This window comes from Galleria mellonella, unplaced genomic scaffold (genome assembly GCF_026898425.1).
Source record: "Galleria mellonella isolate WM207_F2 unplaced genomic scaffold, CSIRO_AGI_GalMel_v1 utg117, whole genome shotgun sequence".
NCBI classification, from domain to species: domain Eukaryota; kingdom Metazoa; phylum Arthropoda; class Insecta; order Lepidoptera; family Pyralidae; genus Galleria; species Galleria mellonella.
The window spans coordinates 4924399-4947004 of NW_026441980.1; the positions used below are offsets into that span (position 1 = coordinate 4924399).

Sequence of the window (22606 nt, forward strand, 5' to 3'; positions counted from 1 at the left end):
TATCCCGGTCAGTAAACATCCGGTCACGCGAACAAAGTCTCGGTTAAAAACTAGTTGGATTATAATAGTAAGATGAAGCACGTGGTATAAGCGTGTCGGTGGTATTTGTCACCAGCGTGAACCATCTGGATGTGGCGCCGCCGCACGCGAGCGTGCTCATGGGACTGAGCAACACGTTGGCCACGCTGCCCGGCATACTCAGTCCTCCGCTTGCCGGCGCCATTGTACAGGACAATGTGAGTACAGTACAGTTCAACGGTAGTTATTTGTATTATACTATGCTTATTATTAAATAGTTGGTATCGAGCCCTTAAGTTTTTTTTATACAACTTAAAATGGCAAACAAGCTGACGGCCAATCTGATGGAAAGTGGTAACCATCGCCTATAGACATGAGCAGTACCATGGACATAACAGAGTATACTGTTTCGCCCATGATACCCCCCCCCCATGCGTTGCCATTCCTGAGGACTCAGGTGTTATTCCTCTGTACCCTGTAAATTCACGCCAATAAGTTTAAGACAAGACTTCTTCCTTTGTATGTTCTACCATTTGTATAACGGATTTTGTTCTGAGGAATTATTTAAAATGATGCCTACAGCCACCTGTTATCGTCATATCGATCGCCGTTAAATATCATTGTTAAACTTTTAATTATTTTTTATTAAATAAAATCATTAAATCAATTCACTCCATCAACGACTGCAAAATTTATTTCATACTTCTTGGTACTCTAGCGCCATTGTAGAGGGATTTGGAACTATTAGGTGTGATCCCTACCATAATGCCTGTCTCAAGTTGCTCTCAATCCACTCTCGGTCTAGTACAATATTATTACACGAGAAACAAACATTTCAACATTAAGAACCTTTTCGATTAATATCGAACTGTTTCTACTAACCATACTCAGTCGGAAGCGAAGGCGAACCGAGTCTAGTATTATAATGGGAATCCGACCTTATTTACAGCTTACAGATGGATTCTTTTACTACTGTTCCCCTATATTAGATAGTTTTCTGTACTTCTATCACTCTATAATATTAACAATAAACTTTTCAGACCGCGGAGCAGTGGCGGATAGTATTTTTCATAACCAGCGCCATCTATCTTGTTGGCGCGATAGTCTACGGCATGTTTGCGTCTGGAGAGAAACAACACTGGGTCCTCGACGCGGATTCGGACGCGAGCTTCGACACAGATGGTGCCTCCGTCACTACGGCCAGGGGATACGACAATAAAGCTATGGACAACAATTCTGAGATGTAAATTATTTAGGACGAATTTCATTGAATTGAGAAAGGTGTGCAAAACTTCAACAGTAGCACCACCTCGTTATAACGTAAATAACAGCAAATAGTTACTAGAAGACTACTTACAATTGGTAGGGTTGCCATGTCTTTTTAAAAAAAATGCTGTAAGGTGAAAAAAAAAAATGTTGAATCATTTGTTTAGTATTGTCACAATACAAAGTATCATTACACAAGAGCAACTAATTAACTTAATAATATTATAATATAGTTGTATTTTTGTCACTTTTTCATTTAGTTATGTTATAAACTAACATTGCACAACAAAAAAAAAACATAGGATTCAGGAACTAAGAAACAAAAGTAATACTTAAAAATTATATTCTAGCGTCCGACTTTAATTGCATCGTGTGCATAATTCAGTTGAATGAAATCGTTTTTAGGGAAAAAAAAATAATCAGAAAAGAAATACCGCACTGTCCATACTTCGGTACTTTTATTATACCGAGCACCGAACACAGTGCTGAAGTACCAAACGATTCGGTAGAATACCAAACACCTGGCAACTCTGGCAGCAAGTGACTTTAAAAAGCATCCTATAACATCGGAAAAACTAAACTTTTTAATATTATTCTACCTATTACTCTATCTATTAGTCAGTACTAAAGAAAAAATTGAATTTTATATCCACATTGTTTTACCCTTTCCACAAAGAAGCCTACCGCCAATTTATCCTTACGGGGCTAAAGTGGTGGTAGGTTTTCCTGTGAGATATTATTTTGAAAAAGTCCATATCCCTGATTACTTCAATAATATTATTATAATTTCAATACTGACGATGAATAATATTCTAACATTATTTGACAGAATACATTTCAACAAAATAATACCTTAGTTAATGTTTACACATACATACACTGGACAGCAAATAAACCGGGCCACCCGTTACTTTTGAACTCTAGTCCGATTTTTTCAAAAAGTGTAATACTTACAATTGTCAAAGTCATACCTATAGAAAGTGCGTTTCATGACGATTATAATTAATAGGAACACATTATGATTTATCAATTAATTAAGTGTTTATTAAGAATTTTACAAAAATAGGTCGTTTCCACTCGCGCAAATCGTTTGTTATCACCAAGTAAAAAACAAACGGTACTTTAGATTAAATTTTAGCCATTTTGATCGTCATGAAACGCATTTTCTATATGACTGGCAGTTCTAAGTTTTATACTTTCTGAGAAAATCGGATTAGAGTTCAAAAGTAGCGGATGGCCCGGTTTATTTGCTATCCAGTGTATTTTTAAATACACAATCGGGACTTAACGCGACGTGGCCACGACGTGGTGCAATCTACGTCCAAACGTCGGCAATAAAGAAGCACGTATGTAAATACTATTTACCTTTAAAAACTTTATCATCGCGTTAAGCCCCGATTGTGGATTTAATAATAATACCTTTACGATTGGCAGTGAATCTTCCCCACTAAATGTTGATTGCTACGCTCATACTAATAGTAATTAAATGAATATTTATTCTCTTATTCACAAAAATACTAAACCTGTTATAGACTTGAAGGCGTGAATTTACTGGGTACAGAGGAATAACACCTGAGTCCTAAAGAATAGCAACGCATGGGGGGTATCATGGGCGAAAGAGTATACTCTGTTATGTCCATGGTGCTGCTCATGTCTATAGGCGACGGTTACCACTTTCCACCAGGTGGACCGTCAGCTTGTTTGCCATTCTAAGTAGCATAAAAAAAAGACCTACTATAACTATTTAGCTGTTTTGTCTCTTTTGTATTAAATTCTAAATTTTAAATAAGGGACAAAACAGTGTTATAGTTAAAAGAGGTTTGTATATTTTAGTTTTTATGAATAATGATGTTAGTTAATAGTGTTTATAACTAAATAAGAATTATTATCCAATAGAAGTCCCACTGTTGGGCATAATACTCTCCCCATAAAATAAGGATATTAGCCTATTATCATAGGACCAGCCAGGCAGCTTATTACAGGGTTTTATAACAAGTCTTCCTTCACTTGCACTGGTATATTATGGTTTGAATGTCTATAGATAAAATGTGATTATTAACCGACTTCAAAAAGGAGGTTCTCAAGTTGATTGTATTTTTTTAATATTTGTTACCCCAGAACTCAGTTGTGAATCGATTTGGAGAATTCCTTTTTTTATCTGAAATAAAATACATATTGATCCCATATAAGTTTTAACAAAATCAGTTCAGCAATTTAATTTTTAAATCGAAATATGTTTTTTTTTTTTTTATTATTATTATATATTTTTTTTGTAGATCACAATTATTATTATTGCTAATAAGTGCCTCACTTAAACTACCATACCCTGTGTTTTGAAGAACCAAGCAACAAATATTTGGGTTATCAACCCAGAACATCTTCAATTAAAATTTGTATTCACACTTCGTCCACACATAGATGTTTATATTTATAAATTGACCTGTATATAAGATTTTCTATGTATTATATAGACTATTGCTTATTTGTGCCGTCCTGTAAGTCTAATTTTATTTGTCCAAGCTCCTATTTTAAAGAGCAATCATTTTTTATTTGTAATTGATATATCATAAAATCCTTGACTTATTTAAAAAATTGTTTCACCTATAGAATCGGCGAATAACATATGCTATATACAATATTATGTTTTTAAAAAGAGATCTCTTTGAAAATTACAATAATATAACCCAAATTATAAAAAAATTGCCTTTTAAAGCTAATATAAAATACTTAAATATAATATAAAATAATTTGTTTATCTATCTATCCTTTGCAAAACCGGGGCACATCGCTAGTATTTTATAAATCTGTTTTAGACTATATTTTCACATACATCACATAAACAGAAATTATTACATAAATGTGAATATTGCTGACATGAATTTAAAATATTATTCACATAAGTGAAGGATCTTAATATCCTAAAAGGAGTTTTAGTTAAATGGTATTAGTGAATTATGTCTACATGGAATGTGTAAGCGATTATATGCTATATTGCTTAACGCATGTGATATATTTTAGTGTAAACAATTTCTAGTGTTAAGTATATTAATTTTAGAATAAAAGATGGTGTTTGTATATTGGACGTTCCTTGTAAATTATTTTATACATGTTTTTGTGATGGATATTGTATTAAACAATTTAGAAATATATTTTGTATTTTATTATTTATCCCTTGTATTTTACCTTGTCAGAATGTAGTTATCATGTAGTATATTTAATTAAAATATAAACTTATGCAAATCTTACTAAACTTCAATTGTACTAAAACCTGACCACAAATACCTAATAAATATGGCTGATTAAATTATTTACTTTAATCAGTTGTAACATAGTTTATTTAAATTTTTCTACATAATATATAGATCTTAGTTCTCAGGTATTCATTAAGTCATTTTATATTCATTCATTAAGTAAAAGTCATTAAGGGTATCCTAAATATCTCAGTGTATTCTGTAATACTAATAGTTCTTCCGTATGTCTGTAGACAACAGTTACTACATTCTATCAAGTGGGCCTCAGCTTTTTGATATTCTAAGTTGACAATATAAATTCTGTGTGGTCCGAAATAAAAAAAAAGCCGGTCAAGTATAAGTCGGACTCACTATTTTTTGTGATATAACTACAAATTTGCGATTATCGGATTTTTCCCTTTACTTGTTATTTTAATTGCGTCGCTTTAGAAGCTTGATTTTTTCACTGCTTTAAGAGATTAACACCAGACCTGAGAAAGGGATTGTTAGTCATGGAGACTGAGAATACTATTGCTAGCAATATACCCAACCATGTCGACCTCCTCGCGGTACTCTCTGGAAACTATCATGGTTAATTCCTGATGAATTCATCATGATGGGCTAACTGGCCTGTTTTCATTCTCATCTATCACCCTTCACTAGTGCTCCGCCAGCGTATCCCGTTAGCGCAGGCGGGGTCACCATACTATTTTCATCCTTCAAAAAAAAAACCCTGAAATTACCTTAAAATACCCTTGTAATCTCTGGGAAAACCTCGACAGGTTTATGTAAAAACTTCCCTGCATTTCTAGCGGATAGTATCAAAAACTTAAATTTTCAAGTCAAGTCAATCATTTATTTGTATAGGTTACATAAATTACATAACATTGTATATAAAACACAGTTAAGTATATAAACAGTTAAGATCGCTATGTTCCGTCGTTATTGGGCTTACAAATATTATAAAAGCCTTTACCAAAATTATTAAAAAACATAAATCTAATTATTATATATTGTTCAAATTAGGCATTACAACAATTGATACCATTAGATACAAATTTATTGACGAAAACGTAAATGCTGTCGCAAAGTAATTTTTTGAACAATATGCTGAGTCCATATTGAAATGCTTCTTATGAGACAGAAATGCTAATGAGCTCACGGCACACGTGTAAAAAATGATAACCGTCGCCTTAAAACATGAACAGCATCATGGGCATATTAACACATTATATCAAGAATAAATAATTATGCCTTGCAAAATTTATGTAGGCAGTTACTTAATATTTTTTTTTTGTAATCATTAATGTTCTTTTTTTTTAATATTTACCTTATTAACGATAAAGAAATATTATTTGGATATTTTAATAAATAGTTCATTTATTTAAAGTTTAAACTTTATAAATAACCTGAGTAGGTTTTTATCTGGATAACTTTTACTATTAGCGCCATCTATGCGTAATTATAAAAAACAATCTATTGCAACTTTGTCAAATTAAATTATCCATTTGAACCATTAACAGAAAAATGGGTATATTTAACTATTATATATACCTACATTTGCATCTGAATATTTTGTTTAATATTGGTTGTGTGTAACTATAACATTTGAACTCATTTTTTTATAATATGGTAAAACTTTCTACTAAAATTTAATTTAAAACTATTAAAAAACTTCTTATACAGTTGAAATTGGAATATAAAATACATAACTCAATTACATCATAATAATAAGTAATTTTAAAAGGATATTAAAAGTAGAAATAAATACATTATTGGACAACTATTTGTTAACATGCAAAAGGACACTATTTCCGTTTCAGGTATTTTTTTTTTTTATAAATAAAATCTCGTGTAGTCGATCAATTAAATTTTTCAATATAATATCAATAAGTTTAAATTGTTTCATTTCAATCTTTTTCGTTTTATTACTAAAGTTTAATTTAATATTGTTTAGATTTTAATATTAGTATTAAAAGAAACTAATTTAAAAGAAAGAAAATTGTTAATTTGTATGCCGCCAAATTAAAATATTACGTGACGTCACAGCCTGTGCGGTTCGTTTGTCGGCTTTCGGCAAAAGTATAAAGAGCACCGACACTTTGTCCGGCCGCCTTTCGCCATTTGTTGATTTCATCGTTTAAATCCAGTTGCGCACATTTTTAGTTGATTTAATAATTAAAAATGGACACTCTACATATTGTGGAGAAAGGGAATTGTGTAATGACTAAACTCTTGGAGTTAATACAAAAGACTGGATATCCTATCGTGCAGCAAAATGGACAGAGAAAATTTGGACCACCCCCCGATTGGAACGGGCCACCGCCTCCGAAAGGATGTGAAGTCTTCATTGGACGGCTTCCGAGAGAAATATTTGAAGACGAGCTCGTACCGATCTTCTCGAAGGCCGGGAAGATCTATGAAATGAGACTGATGATGGATTTCTCAGGCTCCAACCGTGGATATGCTTTCGTAACGTACTGCACAAAATTGGAGGCGTTCAGAGCTGTTAAAGAACTGAACGGTTACGAGATAAAACCGAACAAACCGATTGGAGTCGTAAAATCGGTCGATAATTGTCGCCTCTTCGTTGGCGGTATACCGAAAACTAAAACAAAAGAAGAAATATTTGAAGAGTTGTCCAAACGGGTGTCTGGAATTGTAGACGTGATTCTTTACAAGAACTGTTTTAACAGACAAATGAGCAGAGGGTTTGCTTTCGTGGAGTTCACATCTCATCGGGCGGCGGCTATGGCGAGACGTACCCTCGTGCCAGGCTGCGTCAAAATATGGGACCAGGACTTGATGGTGGACTGGGCAGAACCAGAACCGGACGTAGACGACGATCAAATGAAAAAAGTAAGTTATATAGTAATTTGTCGCAATTTCTCCATAACTCTATTGTATGGACTAGTATCATTTAATTGATTTGTTGCTGTGCCAATTCTATTTTTGCTCCATTTGTCTCCACGCTGGGTCCCTTGCGTAGTAGTGGGTAGGCAGAGAAATCCGAATCTATTTCTATCGACCTATCTACATCCTCGATTTGAGGCTCCATCTTGGCTTTTAAGTTTTGTTATTTAAGTTCATATTTGTTTACATGTTTTTGAACCCAAGTATTCTGTTACCTACTGTTTATACAGCTGGGCGATCAATAAATTGTTATTATACAATTAATTTATTTGTCCATCTGTTCTATTATAAACAGTAGATATAAAAAAAATGTCTATTGCAGGTGAAAGTGCTGTACGTTCGTAATTTCTTAATCAGAACATCGCCAGATACTATTCAATCAGTTTTCGAAAAGGCTATAAATAATAAAATTGAGAAAGTAAAAAAAATATATGATTATGCGTTTGTACATTTCTATGAGAGAGAGCATGCTGAGCTGGCTATGGCAAGATTACAAAATGCTGATGTTGAAGGCACTAATATAGAAATACGTTGGGCAAAGCCAGTAGATAGAGAGCTGTACCGTATACAGAAAATGAGTAAAGGCAATGCGAAATTTAATAACAGCCTTGACTTGTCTCAAACATTGTTACTTTATAAACAGCACTTGGCGAAGAAGGAATATGAGAAGTCTTCAAGAGATGAGGGAATTGGCTCTGTGTGTGCTGGGGACTCCACATCTGGTTCACCAACAAATTTGAGGGCACTGTCTTTTCCAAATACAACACCAGTCCCTGTGAACTACACAATGGCTCCAGCAAAACTTGATGCCATGTGTAAAAGGTAAGCAGTATTTCAATTGTAATATCATGTTGAAACAAAATAATTTTAAGCCTTTTTAAAGTGTTTGCATTGTTCCCATGTTAATTAGGATTTTTTTCGTAAAAGAAAATCTTTTAAAATTAAACTACCCAGTTTGTATTTGATGATTAAATAACGAAAGTATTAATTTCTTCAATTTACAGATACAATTGGGCACCTCCAGTCTATGACTACCAAAAATATTTAAACCCAACTGGTGCAGAAGTGTGGGTGGGCCGTGTAGATCTACCCTACATTGGCCCACCACTAACTACGCCACGTCGCCTGGGTCCCCTGACGGCGCCAGCGTGCTTCTCTCTACAGCAGGCTCATGTGGAGGCAGCAGAGATGGCCCTGCACTACATTAAGGTATAGCACCAAAGATATCATCAAATTAATTCAGCGAGTAGCTCTAAGATATTCACGTAATACCTACCACCATTTTACAGGGGGGAGGGGAAAATATTGTTAGCAATGAAGTTTGACTGCTCCCATGCTAGCAATACACCTTATTAGGTCAACCTTCATGTGGTTCCCCCTGGAGACCATCATGAACAAATTCTTGTTGAATTCGTCAAGATGGGCTAATTGACCTGCTTCATCCTCACCTATCTACTGTGGGGCTACCATTCCATTATTAGTAATGGAGGATTAGCAATATACTGTCAGGTTGACCACATGGTCCCATCTGGAAACCATGCTGAATTCTAGATGCATTCATCACAATAGCTTTACTGACCTGCCTTTTATTCTTACCTATCACCTTACACTAGTGCCCCGCCAATGTATACTGTTAGCACAAGTGGGGTTATACCATTTCATCATCATCCGTAAAAAAACTGCCATTTTACAATAAATTTTTCAACAAATTTCATATATAATTCTAAATGTTAATTATCAACCTACCCTCTTTAAGAAAACATTGTTACAAGATGTGGCAGCAACATCTATCTTTTTTATACTATACATATGAGCGAAATCAAAGTATCAGTACTTTTTTTTTAATTATATATCTTCTAGGAAGAAAATTTTTAGTGTTCAATTATATATTATAAATTTATTTCAGAAAGAGCTTTCTTGGCTTTGCAGTGTTGCAAACTGTTGCAACACATTTTAGTAAGGCTTTTATATTGGCATATATGCAAGTACTGCACTAATATTCTCTAAGATTTTAAAATAAACTGCCTTTTTAAAAAATTGGATGTGGGCTCCTTTGGATTATTGTTTTTATTTCCCATTATTTACTGACCAATTGCATCATTTATCATGCATCTCCATGAAATTCCTATTTTTATTTAGCTATGTTTTTATAAGTATTTGTAAATTATATGTGAAACCTGATCCAAAATGTTAAAAGTAAAATTAATTTTACAAGATTAAGTTTGGATCAGGTTTCACCAAAGCAAAGAACACAACTTACAATTTATATTTATTTCAGTTGCTGAGAAGTGACTTTATGCAGCGCTCTACCGCCGCGCCCGTACATCCAGTCTATCAACCGGTGGTCCAGCCCTTGCCAAGCTGTCCTGGTTTACCATATAGCTACATTAATTCTTCCTTATACCCTCGCCCGCAGCCAACAATTCCTGTGACTGTACCAGTGCCATCAGTATGGCATACAGCTTGAAACTATTTTTGTTGTATTAGCTTAAGTTTATGAAATTACTGCTTTTTTTCTTGTGGAAAAAAGTGGAATTTCATTTGCATTCGGTGTATTATTACTTATTATAATGTCAAACAACTTGACCAATTCTGTGTATTGGGATGTTGTTTTGTTTTGAGAGGTTTATATGACCTTTTTTTTTTTTGTTGCTCTTATTGAACTTGTTATAAATTCTCATTCAACCCATTGTGACTTTTTGTATAATAGATGTGTGATGAAAACTTTTTGTTGACTATTCAAATATTGTATAATTTTCCTAATCATAGATATATTTAAGTATGACAGAGGCCATATTGTTACGGATTACTTTAATAATTATTATTAGAATATTTGATTTTGCTTTATATAACGTAGGTATACTATGGTTAAATATATTGTGGCATTTACAAGTTGTAAAGACGTTGCCTATTCAGTGCTTGCTTGTGTCTATACCTAGTGTATATTCAGAGAAAACAGCACTGTCACTTGGACAATACTCAATTTATTTTTAGTTGACAATTTGCATTATTTTTTTTTTAAGACTTATTTACAGACTAAATAAATATTCCGTTCATATAAGTATTTTTTTTTACATTGGTGTGGTGCTCCTCATATCTATATATCACATTGAGATGTGATAATAATGGAAAAATAACTGTTAAATAACATAGATAGGTTTTGTTATATTTGACTTTCATATTCGCTTTAGCTCTTCTACGAAACTGTATTTTAATTTAAAAAAAACCGCGAACCGCGCATATAAGGTATCCTTTCAAATTTGAAACTAGTCTGAAAGCTGACAAATAATTAAAATACAGTATGAATCGCAGTGGTTATTATGCAACAAGAACTACATAAATGTTTTATATACTCGAGTTTTTTTTTTTTTATTCAACTTAGAATGGCAAACAAGCTGACGGCCCACCTGATCGAAAGTGGTAATCGTCGCCTATAGACATGAGCTTGAGAGTATACTTGATACTTGAGAGTTAATTCCATATCACTGATTATTTTATAATTAAGTTTAATTATGCTACCATTAATTTGTGTGACTGCCAACTCACGAAGATTGACTACCACATATATAATAGTAGCCGAATTAAACGAACTAATTCTAATTAAATAACCAGTGATATGGACTTGCCCAAGATAACATTTAGTTCAGTTAAATCTCATATCAAATTGAATCCTTTGTGTAGCAAAAATAAAATGCGGGTTCGAATTATAATAAATATTTAAACATACAATTACCTCTTGGATCGCACGCGCATTTACGACACTTGAAGTAGGTTTATATATATGTTCATATAAATTTATAAACTCAACACGTTGGTTAACATTTTGTTTATATATTTCTGTTATTCAGTGTTTATTATTTAAAAAGATAAATTAGTTATATATATATATATATATATATATATATATATATATATATATATATATATATATATATATATGCACTAATTTATCTCTAAAAATAAATAGCCCACCTAGTAGGTGATGAGATAACAAACTGCCGACTGTCAATTTCATGGATAGGACTAATATAGAAAACAATTGCAGAAATACGGAGATAACATGATAGTCTTCAAAAATAGAAGGCACCTCGTTTTGGGTGTAACGATATATTATGCGATGCCCATGATACGTCTTTATAGACGAATGTTACCATTTTCCATCAAGTAGATCGTCAGGTTGCGACGTAGCATTACGTAACTTTTAGACTAGCATAAAAAAAAGCCATGAATAATTATAAAAAAAATATATTTTGGCTAAGCGACGAGCGATATAACAATCTGAGTACATCTTTATCTATTCATATTTTATTTTCAAATTCTGGACATTGTTGCATCGGTACGCATGGAGCTCTGGTTTTTAACCGCAGAAATCCTGGTTTACAAATGCACCTGGGTCTGCACAATTCGCTGGAGTCGCACTTGAATCTGGCTACTAACGAAATGCACGTGTCTGGTGGACAGCTTTTCTTGCATTGACTGAAAATCTCATTTGGGCCGCAAGTTTGCTCTGTAATCAAAAAATTCATAATTTTTATTAATATTCAAATTGCAGTGTTTATTTAACATTATCGCCATCTATAGCGTTATACAAAAGCGAAGCGAAATAAATTTTCCCAACAGATGGCGTAAAAGAAAATGATTGCTATAAAATTATTGTTATAACTTCCTATAATGCAAACGCGAAATGTTATTATTAATTGGAATAAAAAAATTAACTAAGAGTGCTATTTTCAACCAAGTGCCATAAAATGAAATTAATTCACATTACTTATTTTAGTTCCTAAATCGCTTTATAGAGGCAGTGCCAATGTATGCTCGCAAATTATAATTAGATTAGACAAATATATATATCAAAAATAAAGATTTATAATTTACAAACATCTTGTAATACGCGTATTAATTAAACAGTAATCAAATTACTTAGCGAGTACAAAAAAGCATGTTTTTTTTAGGTACCACTTGAGATATTTATATAGATGATACAATTTTATTACCCTCTGGAGCAGCTCTGTATTGTTGTCCTTGACTCTGCGCTGAAAAATTGGTTTAGATATAATATATATCAAAATAAAAAGAAAAACTAATTATTAATAATATCTATGTTAAAGTAGGGAAAACTAATAAACAGGCTTGCAAAGATTTATTTGTAAACAATAAAAATGTTGTAAAAGAATACTGAAGAACTGGCTGTATGCGTCTAGCTACCTGCTTATAATGCGAATTAAAGAAAAAACAACTAAGAGGTAAAAGTGAAACTATTAATATTTTTTCTAAATGTTTGTGCATAAATATGAAATAAATAAAATGAGAAAATATTAAAAAGTATAACTTAAATACAGTATTTTTTTAAAATATTCCAATTATATGTAAACTCATACACCTTTTAGCCACAAAAAAAAAATTATATTATCTGTGAAAAATTAAACTTGCAATAAACATGTATTATGTTCGCGTTTAGAAGTTTGACTACAAAAAGGGGTCTAATTTCTATATATGTTCATAAACGTATATAATTAAACATAAAAGTATATAATTAAATAAATAAATAAATCTTCTCTATCTTCTTAAATGAAAAGATGTTTAGAGTAATTAATTAAATCACAGTAATTTATAGATCTGGCACATAAATTTACAGGTAATTATATTATTACACCGACTATACAATGTTTAATCATTTAGGTTAAACGCTATTTAGATAGGCAGTGTTTTAAATTATTATTAATATAAAATCTAAAGATAGAATAGAAATCCTCTTAAGATCATTGGTTTAGATTATATAGATACATAAATATTATATAGTGATCGTAACAAACACGAGTAATGCTCCTAGCAACTTTTTTTTATATTATTGCAGTTAGTTTTGTAAGTTGACTGCAAGAATAATTTGCTAATTTCTACCTATTTGCATTAATACTTGTTATTATCCGAATATACACTGGCAGGGCACCAGTAAGTGATGAAGGTGAGTATAATACAGGTCAGTTAGTCAATCGTGACGAATTTTACTAAATTAACCACGATGGTTTCCAGGGGGAAACGCGTGGAGGTCAACCTGACAGGGTATATTGCTAGCAATGGGAGAGTTCTTCGATCGTTTCTATCATCACTTACTGTTACTGTACCAACGTATACTGGTAGCATAGCTTAAAATACTTCAGGTTCAAATCTGTTCAGCTATTAAAGCGTAATTAGGTAAAAAATATTTAGACATTTGATATAATATTTATTAATTTATTTTATATTTCAAATATGAAATAAAGTGACAAAATAGATACTTACGACATTGCTCTATGGGTATACATTTATTATCACTATCTCTTGCATAACCTTCGTCACAATAGCATTTGTCATTACACCTTACATTCACAATGGGGCAGTTAGTTTGATTCTGTACGTGTAGTTGTGAGCAAACATTATCGCAGGCTCCACCGCATGCATAATATTCGTGTTCTCTAAGGCACAAGTCTACAAATTTAATAATAAAGATACTTTATACATACAAATAAATATGTCATTGACGAAAATAAACTATATTAGTATCGTTTCTAGAAGTGTGATTTATGTCTAAAATAAAAGTTTTAAATTAATTTTTGTCGTAAATATTACCGTGTAAAGAATTATATTCTATGAATTATTATTTTAGTTATTTTCTGCCTCAAGTATATTGTACATTTGGTTCATATTCCTTAATAAAACTTAATAATAAAATAAACAAAATTTGTCGAATATATCATAGAAACACTTTCTAAATGAAGTTAGTAACAAAACGAAATATTTAATAAGAAACGATATATTTAACATAAGAATGGAGTTTATATTTTTATTAAATATCAGCAAATTGTCTTATGGACGGGTTATTTTATTTGTTTGTTTAGATTTTCTCTAAGTTCTATTGAAACCAAATATAATAAAATTTTCGAAATAGTGAATAGCATTTTCGAATTGCTACAAGTATTATGTTGCTGTGCTATTTAAATTTTTATCCCGATAAGAAAAATTAAACTGTTTAATGGTTTGCCGGATCATTAGTGTGTATATAACCCCCCTCCTCCCATTGTCCTATTTAAAAAACATGGGCAAATCGAAGTTTATTTGGAAGAATGGCAACTTTTTTTAAATTAATGCAAAATATTTTGTATGTTAGTAAAACTTACCACACTGTTTTTCTGTAACACAGTGGCCCTTTGGATTTCTATAAAAACCTTCCTTGCAAATACATTTTGAAGTGCATTCTTTTTCATCATTAAGACAATTGAATCGTATTCCTCTGTTTCTGCATGTTTTTTCAGGTGGGCATGCTTTAACGCAAGCTAAAACCTCATTGGCTCTTACGCAACTAGTCAAACCTGAAAAAACAATTTTAGATATTTTATAATATTAGACAATAATTATTATTATTATTAAAACTCGTCTTTAATAATTAAATTAGAAACTATAAATAGAAAAGTCTTACATTAAGTTTTTGTTTATAAACATTTTAATTTTTAATAGATAACAGAGGTTAAATAAATCATTAAGTATGGACGATAATGAAATGGTAACCCTGCCTGCGCTATCGGGATACGCTGGCGAGGCACCAGTGAGAGATGACAGGTAAGGATGAAAAGGTAGGTCAGTTAGCCCATCGTGACGAATTCCACTAGAATTAACCACGACGGTTTCCAGTGGGAACCGCGTGGAGGTCGATCTGATAGGGTGTATTGCTAGCAATGGGACAATTAGACCCCATTACTAACAATCCCTTTCCCCCTATCACGCATTGTGTAACTATTATAATAACTGTGTCAACTATTATAATAAGACGACGATCAAATCAAAGACATAACTATAAGTATTAATTATAATAAATCTGTTATTACGTAGCATATAATTGTACATTGCTTTCTAATCCTTAAATAGCTTAAATAGATTTGTTTCTAAAAACACCGCCATTAGCGATCAAGTAGCAATATATGGAACTAATTTATAATAGTTGTTTTGCTTCCTAAAATTTTCAGTTGTCGTAAACTGATTGTAAAATATATAATCAGGAGGCAAAATTGTATTCCTTTGGAAGTCACCTAAATTGTTAGGCCACTGATTAGTTAACTATATAAGGTTCCTTTCATAAAAATTGGCGGTCTCATAAAGAAAAAAATACAAACTTTGATTAAAAAAGTGTCGAACACATTTAACCTCTGTTTATTATTAAGCATTATGTTAAATATCCTTTGAAGAATGTTTAATGCATGTATTTTGTATTTTTTTAAATAGGTATATAATATATAAAATAGTAATATTTAAAAAAATTAAAAAAATAATATTAAATCCGCCATGTACACATATTTGTAGTAATGAATAAATAAATAAATAAAAAATAAAATAAACATATGCAAACATATGTCTGTCTATCGCAAGTTTAAAAATGTCGTTGTGAAATTATCTTTTTATTTTCTTTAGGTATTTTTAAGTCTTTGCTTATAGCAATAATGTTATACCAATATATATATAGGCGGAGTTCCATTCCATTATTATCCATAAAAAAGTGACTTAAATATTCTACTAATTTTAAAGTTGATTGGAAATAAGTATCTGACTTGTTTTGTGTGCTGTTCATTATTTCAATCAAATTGTGACAGATATTGGTATAACTGACCGTCAAAAAATGTCAAAGTCATGAATCAAAACAAGAATTTATATATATTTTATAATTTTGATGATTAATAATTAATGCATAAAATATAGTCATTTCAAATAGAAACATCCCCATATATATATTTTAAGATGTTTTATTATTAACTAAGTGAATTTGTTTTTACGCATTTAGTCTCGGTAGCGATACCAAAATATTCCACAATGTTAAGGAGAAATATATGTAATATCCACAAAATATGCTGTTTTTATACTGCTCCAGCTACTTTGCTTGGCGAAACTGATGTAAGTTCATTAAATAAAGTATTCAAACCTATGAATTATCACAGCTTTTCGAAACCACAAAACATAACCTTAATCAGACATCTTAGTTATATACACGAAGTAAAACATGACTTGGAAAAGCTTAAAAACGAACCAAATTACAACACATTCACATACAGGACTCATACATGTGGAGAACTGAGGCCTAGTCATGTTGGACAAAAAGTGTCACTCTGTGGATGGATACAGTACCAAAGAATGACGAAGTTTTTACTTCTCAGGGATGCATACGGTACAACACAATGTATTGTAAATGGTGATACGAATCTACCTGACATACCATTAGAAACCACAGTAAAAATTGAAGGAACAGTAGCATTGAGACCAAAAAGTATGATAAATACCAATATGACGACTGGTGAGATAGAAGTAGTTATTAATGATTTGCAAATCCTCAATACAGCCAGTAATCTTCCATTTCATCTGAGGGATTATCAGAAACCAAAAGAGCAGTTGAGACTTCAACATAGGTATATTGATTTGAGATTTCCTGATATGCAAAATAATTTGCGACAAAGATCTACAATGCTCCATAATATGAGGAGGTTTCTTGTTGAGAAGCATAAGTTTGTTGAAGTGGAAACACCAACATTATTTTGTAGGACACCAGGTGGCGCCAGAGAGTTTGTTGTACCTACTCACCATGCCGGTTTATTCTATTCTTTGGTTCAAAGTCCTCAGCAGTTCAAACAAATGTTGATGGCTGGAGGCATTGACAGGTATTTTCAAGTAGCCAGATGTTATAGGGATGAGAGCACACGGCCTGACAGGCAGCCGGAGTTCACACAATTGGATATAGAATTATCATTTACAAATTTAGATGGAGTATTATCATTGATCGAACAATTACTTTATACAACTTTTATACAAGATATTCCCAAACCACCTTTCAAAAGAATCACCTATAAATATGCTTTAGAAAATTATGGAACAGACAAACCTAATTTAACTTATGATTTGAAATTTAAGACTATTAAACATTTATTTTGTGATAAGTTAAACGATTCAAACTTTGGTGCTTATGTGTTACCATATCCTAATGAATTGGGAAAATTAACAACTAAATACAAAGAAAAAATCAGAGAGTTGATCAAAAAGTACAAAACTAAAGTAGTTTTATATGAAAATATCTCTAAAGAACTTAGTGTGGAATTATTTAATAAAATACAGGATACTATTGGTGAGAGGAACTCTTGTATAGTCAGTTTAGGGGATAATGAAAATGCCTGTTTATGTCTAGGAGAAATTCGTGGTTTTATTGCCACATTGTTGCTATCAAAAAATTTGTTAAAAATTAACAATGCTATGGTACCACTTTGGGTCATAGATTTTCCCTTGTTTGTTAAAGGTGAAAATGGTTTAGAGACTTGTCATCATCCATTCACAGCTCCTCATCCAGAAGACATACATTTATTACAATCTGATCCACTAAAAGTGAGGTCATTGGCATATGATTTGGTGTTAAATGGTAATGAAGTTGGAGGTGGTTCGGTCAGAGTTCACAATGCAGAATTGCAAGAAAAATTACTAAAAATGCTGAATATAGATAATACAAAATTGTTGCATTTTCTAAATGCATTGAGGAGTGGGTGCCCCCCACATGCAGGGATAGCTTTGGGTATAGATAGATTGGTAAGTATAGCATGTAATGCGGAGTCAATAAGAGAGGTAATTGCATTTCCTAAGTCTCATGAGGGAAAAGACCCATTATCTGGAGCCCCTAACTTTATAAATGAAGATGATAAAAAATATTATCATATTGTTACTGTTGATTAACTGTGTATGTAGGAAAATGTTAATAAAATATATAATTTTTATTGTTTTTTACTGTTTTTAATTATACACATTTTGTAATGTAAAAAAGGTACCTTTGACCACAACTAATAGGTACATATCAATATGAAACATACACTAGTTTCATCTTGGTATGTTATCTAGAAATAAAATATATATTTTAAAGTCTGATGATTATAAGTTAAACCTTCAGAAATACAATAGAAATAAAAATACAATACCATTTTTGTATAGGACCGGAACAAACATACAAAAAGATGGACAAAAGCTCTATAAATATTTATTTTAAATTCCATTGCTCTTATTAAAAATCTGGTATAAAATGTTTTCCTAAATATCTTCTGTGTGGTGTAAAAAAATTTACAACCTCATCTTGTATTTTATTATTAACTTCATTTTTTATTTATTAGATTAAAATTATACATAATGAACTTTTTTTTTGGAAAAGAGTATTTAAATATGTTTATCAGTTGATAGATGGCGCTGTGTAATATTTCCATAATTTTTTTTATTAACTTAGCGCATTTTGTATATATACATAAAGTATACAGAAATGTTGATTGTAAATAAACAGTATATATACTAAAAGATCGTTAAGGATGCTAAATTGTGACAAATCACAAATCGGAAGCCGAGTTGTGTGAGAAGTACTTACTAATTTTATATGGACACGGATCTTAACACATTTTTTTATTATTGTATAAACCCAAATCCAATTAATGTGATGATGACATCATCCGGTAAAGGTAAATACCCGATGCCATTTTGTAGCTAATAACTCTCATCTTGGAAACGTGCCTTCACGAAACGTGAATGTGTATTTATTATGAACGAGAGCTGATAAAATTTAATTGTATTTTCCTGTTATTGTTTTAAATTGTTTAAACAATTTGTAGTCATTTGTGTCTTGTACCGGAATCAGAGTTTAGTAGTTTACCCACTTACTATTAACTTTCCATTCGAATACAAAATAATTACAAAAAAATCCTTAACTAGGTATTCGTAAAGGCTATGTCCGGTTTAAAATATTAGTAATGAGTGGGTTAATTTTTAAAGTTATTAAATTCAAATCTTACTTGTCAAGTTTCTTGTACTTATTGGCGATAACGCTGAATTAACAAAACTCAAATATCCACATGTTGTTCCTCTCGGTTGCTGTGCACATATCAACTTGTTGTGCCTTGTAAAGATACAAGAAGTGAGACTTAAATGAAGTTTTTTTCTTTGCCTCCATAGAAAAAAGGCGACGTCATAACACCTAATGATTGCCGTAACCGGTTACGACATTCTCGTAATTCAAAGTACTGGCGATATATAATAATAATATACTAACATGAAGGTATCGCCATCTAGTGACGAGACTTTTCAGGCCGGCTTTGTTATATTGATGGCCTCCAATGTGACTGACCGGCGGACAGCGTCTTTACGAGTATGTACATTCCAAAGGACTTATCATTTTTAAAACAATTCAAGCATGAGAGGTTCTTCATACATTTTTATTTTATGTTTACGTGTTCACAAATTTTGATAATTAATTCATTATGCTTTTGATAAGGTGTACTTTTGTGTTGTTACATTTGCATATTTTGTCACGTTTAAAGTATTTTATTATACCAGTATGTTTTTTTTTTATTTCAAGAAGGGTATATTAGAGTTTCTTTGGGAGTGGCAACGCGCACGTGACGCCCCTAGTGTCACAAGTTTACCCCACTATTAACTTTCCATTCGAATACAAAATAATTACAAAAAAATCCTTAACTAGGTATTCGTAAAGGCTATGTCCGGTTTAAAATATTAGTAATGAGTGGTAAACTCAAATCTTACTTGTCAAAATAGTTTTTTCGTCCATAGGCTACAGTGGCCGTTTACTATCAGACAGGAATTATGTCTGTTTGTCACCTTCGGGTACAAAAAAGAAATTACATGTGTTATCTCATAACTCCCATCATTTATAAATCGATTTGGGACATTCTTTTTTTTTTTACCTAAAAGAGCATACTTTCAGATTCATCCCCCACACACACATTTTTATTAATATCGGGTCAATATTTTAGTTTTTAAATCAAAATAATTGGTTTTACTACTGTATTTTTTTGTAAAACGTAATCTTAAATTATATGAAACAATCTTATTAAATTTAATCTGAAATGAAAGTATGTACCTATAAATTTTTACTTTTTTATTTTAACTTCTATGTTACAGAACGCCGTCTAGTCCCAAGCTAAGCTACGTACCTACTTAAATATTTTTTGTAAATACATATTTCTATCTAAGTATAGGTCTTAAATACAGGTGTTATTATATTTGTCTATTTTTAATGTAATGTAATTGGGGGGAGAAGGGATTGTTAGTAATGGGGATTAGTAGCCCCATTGCTATCAATATACCCTGTCAGGTCGACCTCCTCGTGGTTCTCCCTGGAAACCGTCTTGATTAATTTATTGTTAGATTCGTCACGGTGGGCTAACTGACCTGCTTCATCTTCACCTATCATCCCTCATTGGTGCCTCGTCAGTGTATACCGATAGCCCAGGCGGGGTTACCATTCCATTATCATCCATTAAAAAAAAATATATAATGTAATTATATTCGTATTGTGCGGGATTCCTATAATTATTGTCACGTAATGCAAGGCAGTCTGTATACAGAAATGTTATACCACCAAGGTCGTGTTTATACAATTTAATGTGAATAATAAATAAACCTTACCATTATCTGCTGCGGAGAGGGAAAAAACGGTGGATCCAACAAACAATATTAGCAAAAATCCCCTCATGTTACTAACACAGTAGTCTGACAAGTTCTGCCGGACAAACATTGCTGTTCTATTTATATACATAGTGACGTCCAGTTCAGATTGTTATATACACCTTTAACATATTGTCATGTCTTCCAACAGACGCGGGTTCGATTCCTGATCAATATAGACATTTGTATTCATGGGTAGGTAATGCCTTTTTGTATTAGCATAGGTTTTTTTATGCATATATTTAAAAAAAATGTCCATCAGTTATCTAGTATCCATGTAGGTTGAAATAAACGTAGGGACTATGCAATGTTGAGTAAATATAAAGAAACAAAAACAAAGTCCACAAATCAAAATTTTTAATGTATATTAAATCTTTAATAAAAAGCATACATTTTTAATGTACGTTTAGAAAACGGTATAATAATTATGTTAGTTACTATTTCATAAAATATTTTTTTTTTATCTAAAAGAATATAAAGGATAGAATTTTTATCAAAATCGTTTTAGCAGTTTAAAAATAAAAATAACTGGTTTTGCCATGACTAAAGTTGGTTTTTTTTTTTTTATAGACAGCAACAAATATGAAGTTTTTTTTTATTGTTAATAATTTTATTAACCTCTTCGAAGAAGTCATGTTTCTGTAGTAATTTTTATTATTGACAATCAGGGGAATGTTGCATTTGTGGACAATCGCAAATTGGTATGCATGGTGAAGTTAGGTTAAGTCTTAAGTATCCTGAATTGCAAGAACACCCTGGCGACGGTGGAGGGGAGTCAATGCAGGAAAACTTAGCCACAAGGGAGATACAGGTTTCTGGAGGACAGCTTACTTTCTCTTCGTCATAGTGTTCGTTAGGACCTGTGCAGCATTTCTTGTCTGAAATTTGTGAAATGAAAATTAATAATTGGGGTTCTGTAGCAAAAACGAACCCTTGTGGTGGTAGTTTATCCATCTATCTGTCACAGAGGTTTTTCTCAGCAACTACAAATGCTATCTTATTATAATATGGAAAAAATTGTAATGATGGATGAATGTTAGTAACTCTTTCGTGCAAAAGCTATCTATCCGTTTATTAAAGTTTACTAAAGACTTAGCAACTAGAATATTTTATCTACTGTTACGTGCGGACAAAGTCGCGGGCCTGTCGTGGCGAATTGAAAAGGAATCAACCACAATGATTTCCAACAGAGATTGTGTGGATTTTGTCCCGACAGTCTAAAACTCCTATCTCGATCTCGCGATTGATGATGATCTTACCTAATAAAGGAATGATGTAGTATGTTTTTTTAATGGATGATAATGGAATGGTAACCCAGCTTGTGCTATCGGTATACACTAACGGGGTACCAATGGAGGGGGGGGGGAGGAATTGTTAGTAATGGGAAGGTTAGTTCTCATTGCTATCAACCGTCGACCGTCACGCGGATCCCCCTGGAAATTGTTGTGTCCAATTTATAAATGAATTCGTCACGATGAGCTAACTGACCTGTTTTCATTCTCACCAATCATTCTTCACTGGTGCCCTGCCTGTGTATAACCGATAGCGCGGACAGGGTTATCATTCCATTATCATCCATTAAACAAACGGGGTACCAATGAGGGATGACAGGTGAGAATGAAAAAGTAGATCAGTTAGCCCATCGTAACGAATTCAACGATATAAACTATTTTTATCCCAGT

The 22606-nt window shown here is 32.1% G+C and overlaps 4 protein-coding genes across 6 annotated transcripts in view; 3 read left to right on the forward strand and 1 right to left on the reverse strand.

The window, feature by feature from the left end:
• LOC113511691 (vesicular glutamate transporter 1) overlaps window positions 1-4433 on the forward strand; it is a 40150-nt gene extending 35717 nt beyond the window's left edge. For both annotated transcript variants that reach the window (XM_031913482.2, XM_031913481.2), the window contains exons 10-11: window positions 116-236; window positions 1059-4433. In XM_031913482.2, coding sequence (XP_031769342.2) covers window positions 116-236; window positions 1059-1265 — 328 coding nt within the window. In that variant the 3' untranslated portion in view covers window positions 1266-4433. The remainder of the gene's footprint in view (window positions 1-115; window positions 237-1058) is intronic.
• A 1243-nt stretch (window positions 4434-5676) lies between these two features.
• LOC113511803 (probable RNA-binding protein 46) lies at window positions 5677-10476 on the forward strand. The gene is made up of 4 exons (XM_026895522.3): window positions 5677-7373; window positions 7750-8249; window positions 8432-8636; window positions 9706-10476. The coding sequence occupies exons 1-4, from the start codon at window positions 6699-6701 to the stop codon at window positions 9892-9894; spliced, it is 1569 nt and encodes a 522-aa protein (XP_026751323.2). The 5' UTR covers window positions 5677-6698; the 3' UTR covers window positions 9895-10476.
• Window positions 10477-11656: 1180 nt separating this feature from the next.
• LOC113511802 (zonadhesin) overlaps window positions 11657-22606 on the reverse strand; it is a 33225-nt gene continuing 22275 nt past the window's right edge. The window contains exons 11-16 of the mRNA XM_052897463.1: window positions 21679-21802; window positions 20886-21034; window positions 14582-14773; window positions 13707-13892; window positions 12422-12460; window positions 11657-11934 (exon numbers count right to left, since the gene is read on the reverse strand). Coding sequence (XP_052753423.1) covers window positions 11726-11934; window positions 12422-12460; window positions 13707-13892; window positions 14582-14773; window positions 20886-21034; window positions 21679-21802 — 899 coding nt within the window. The 3' untranslated portion in view covers window positions 11657-11725. The remainder of the gene's footprint in view (window positions 11935-12421; window positions 12461-13706; window positions 13893-14581; window positions 14774-20885; window positions 21035-21678; window positions 21803-22606) is intronic.
• Window positions 16071-18204, forward strand: LOC113511725 (aspartate--tRNA ligase, mitochondrial). 2 transcript variants are annotated; one of them, XM_031913724.2, is made up of 2 exons: window positions 16071-16343; window positions 16604-18204. In XM_031913724.2, coding segments are annotated over exons 1-2 (1557 nt in total). In that variant the 5' UTR covers window positions 16071-16341; the 3' UTR covers window positions 18159-18204. The 2 variants fall into 2 exon arrangements, with proteins under 2 accessions (XP_031769584.2, XP_026751232.2); XM_026895431.3 differs by having other exon boundaries at window positions 16072-18204.

Coding starts and splice junctions, on each gene's coding strand:
- LOC113511725 (XM_026895431.3), top strand. CDS start 16,263: ATGTTAAGGAGAAATATATGTAATATCCACAAAATATGCTGTTTTTAT.
- LOC113511803 (XM_026895522.3), top strand. CDS start 6,699: ATGGACACTCTACATATTGTGGAGAAAGGGAATTGTGTAATGACTAAA. Junction 8,250..8,431: donor CTTGATGCCATGTGTAAAAG/GTAAGCAGTATT, acceptor TTCAATTTACAG/ATACAATTGGGCACCTCCAG. Junction 8,637..9,705: donor TGGCCCTGCACTACATTAAG/GTATAGCACCAA, acceptor TATTTATTTCAG/TTGCTGAGAAGTGACTTTAT.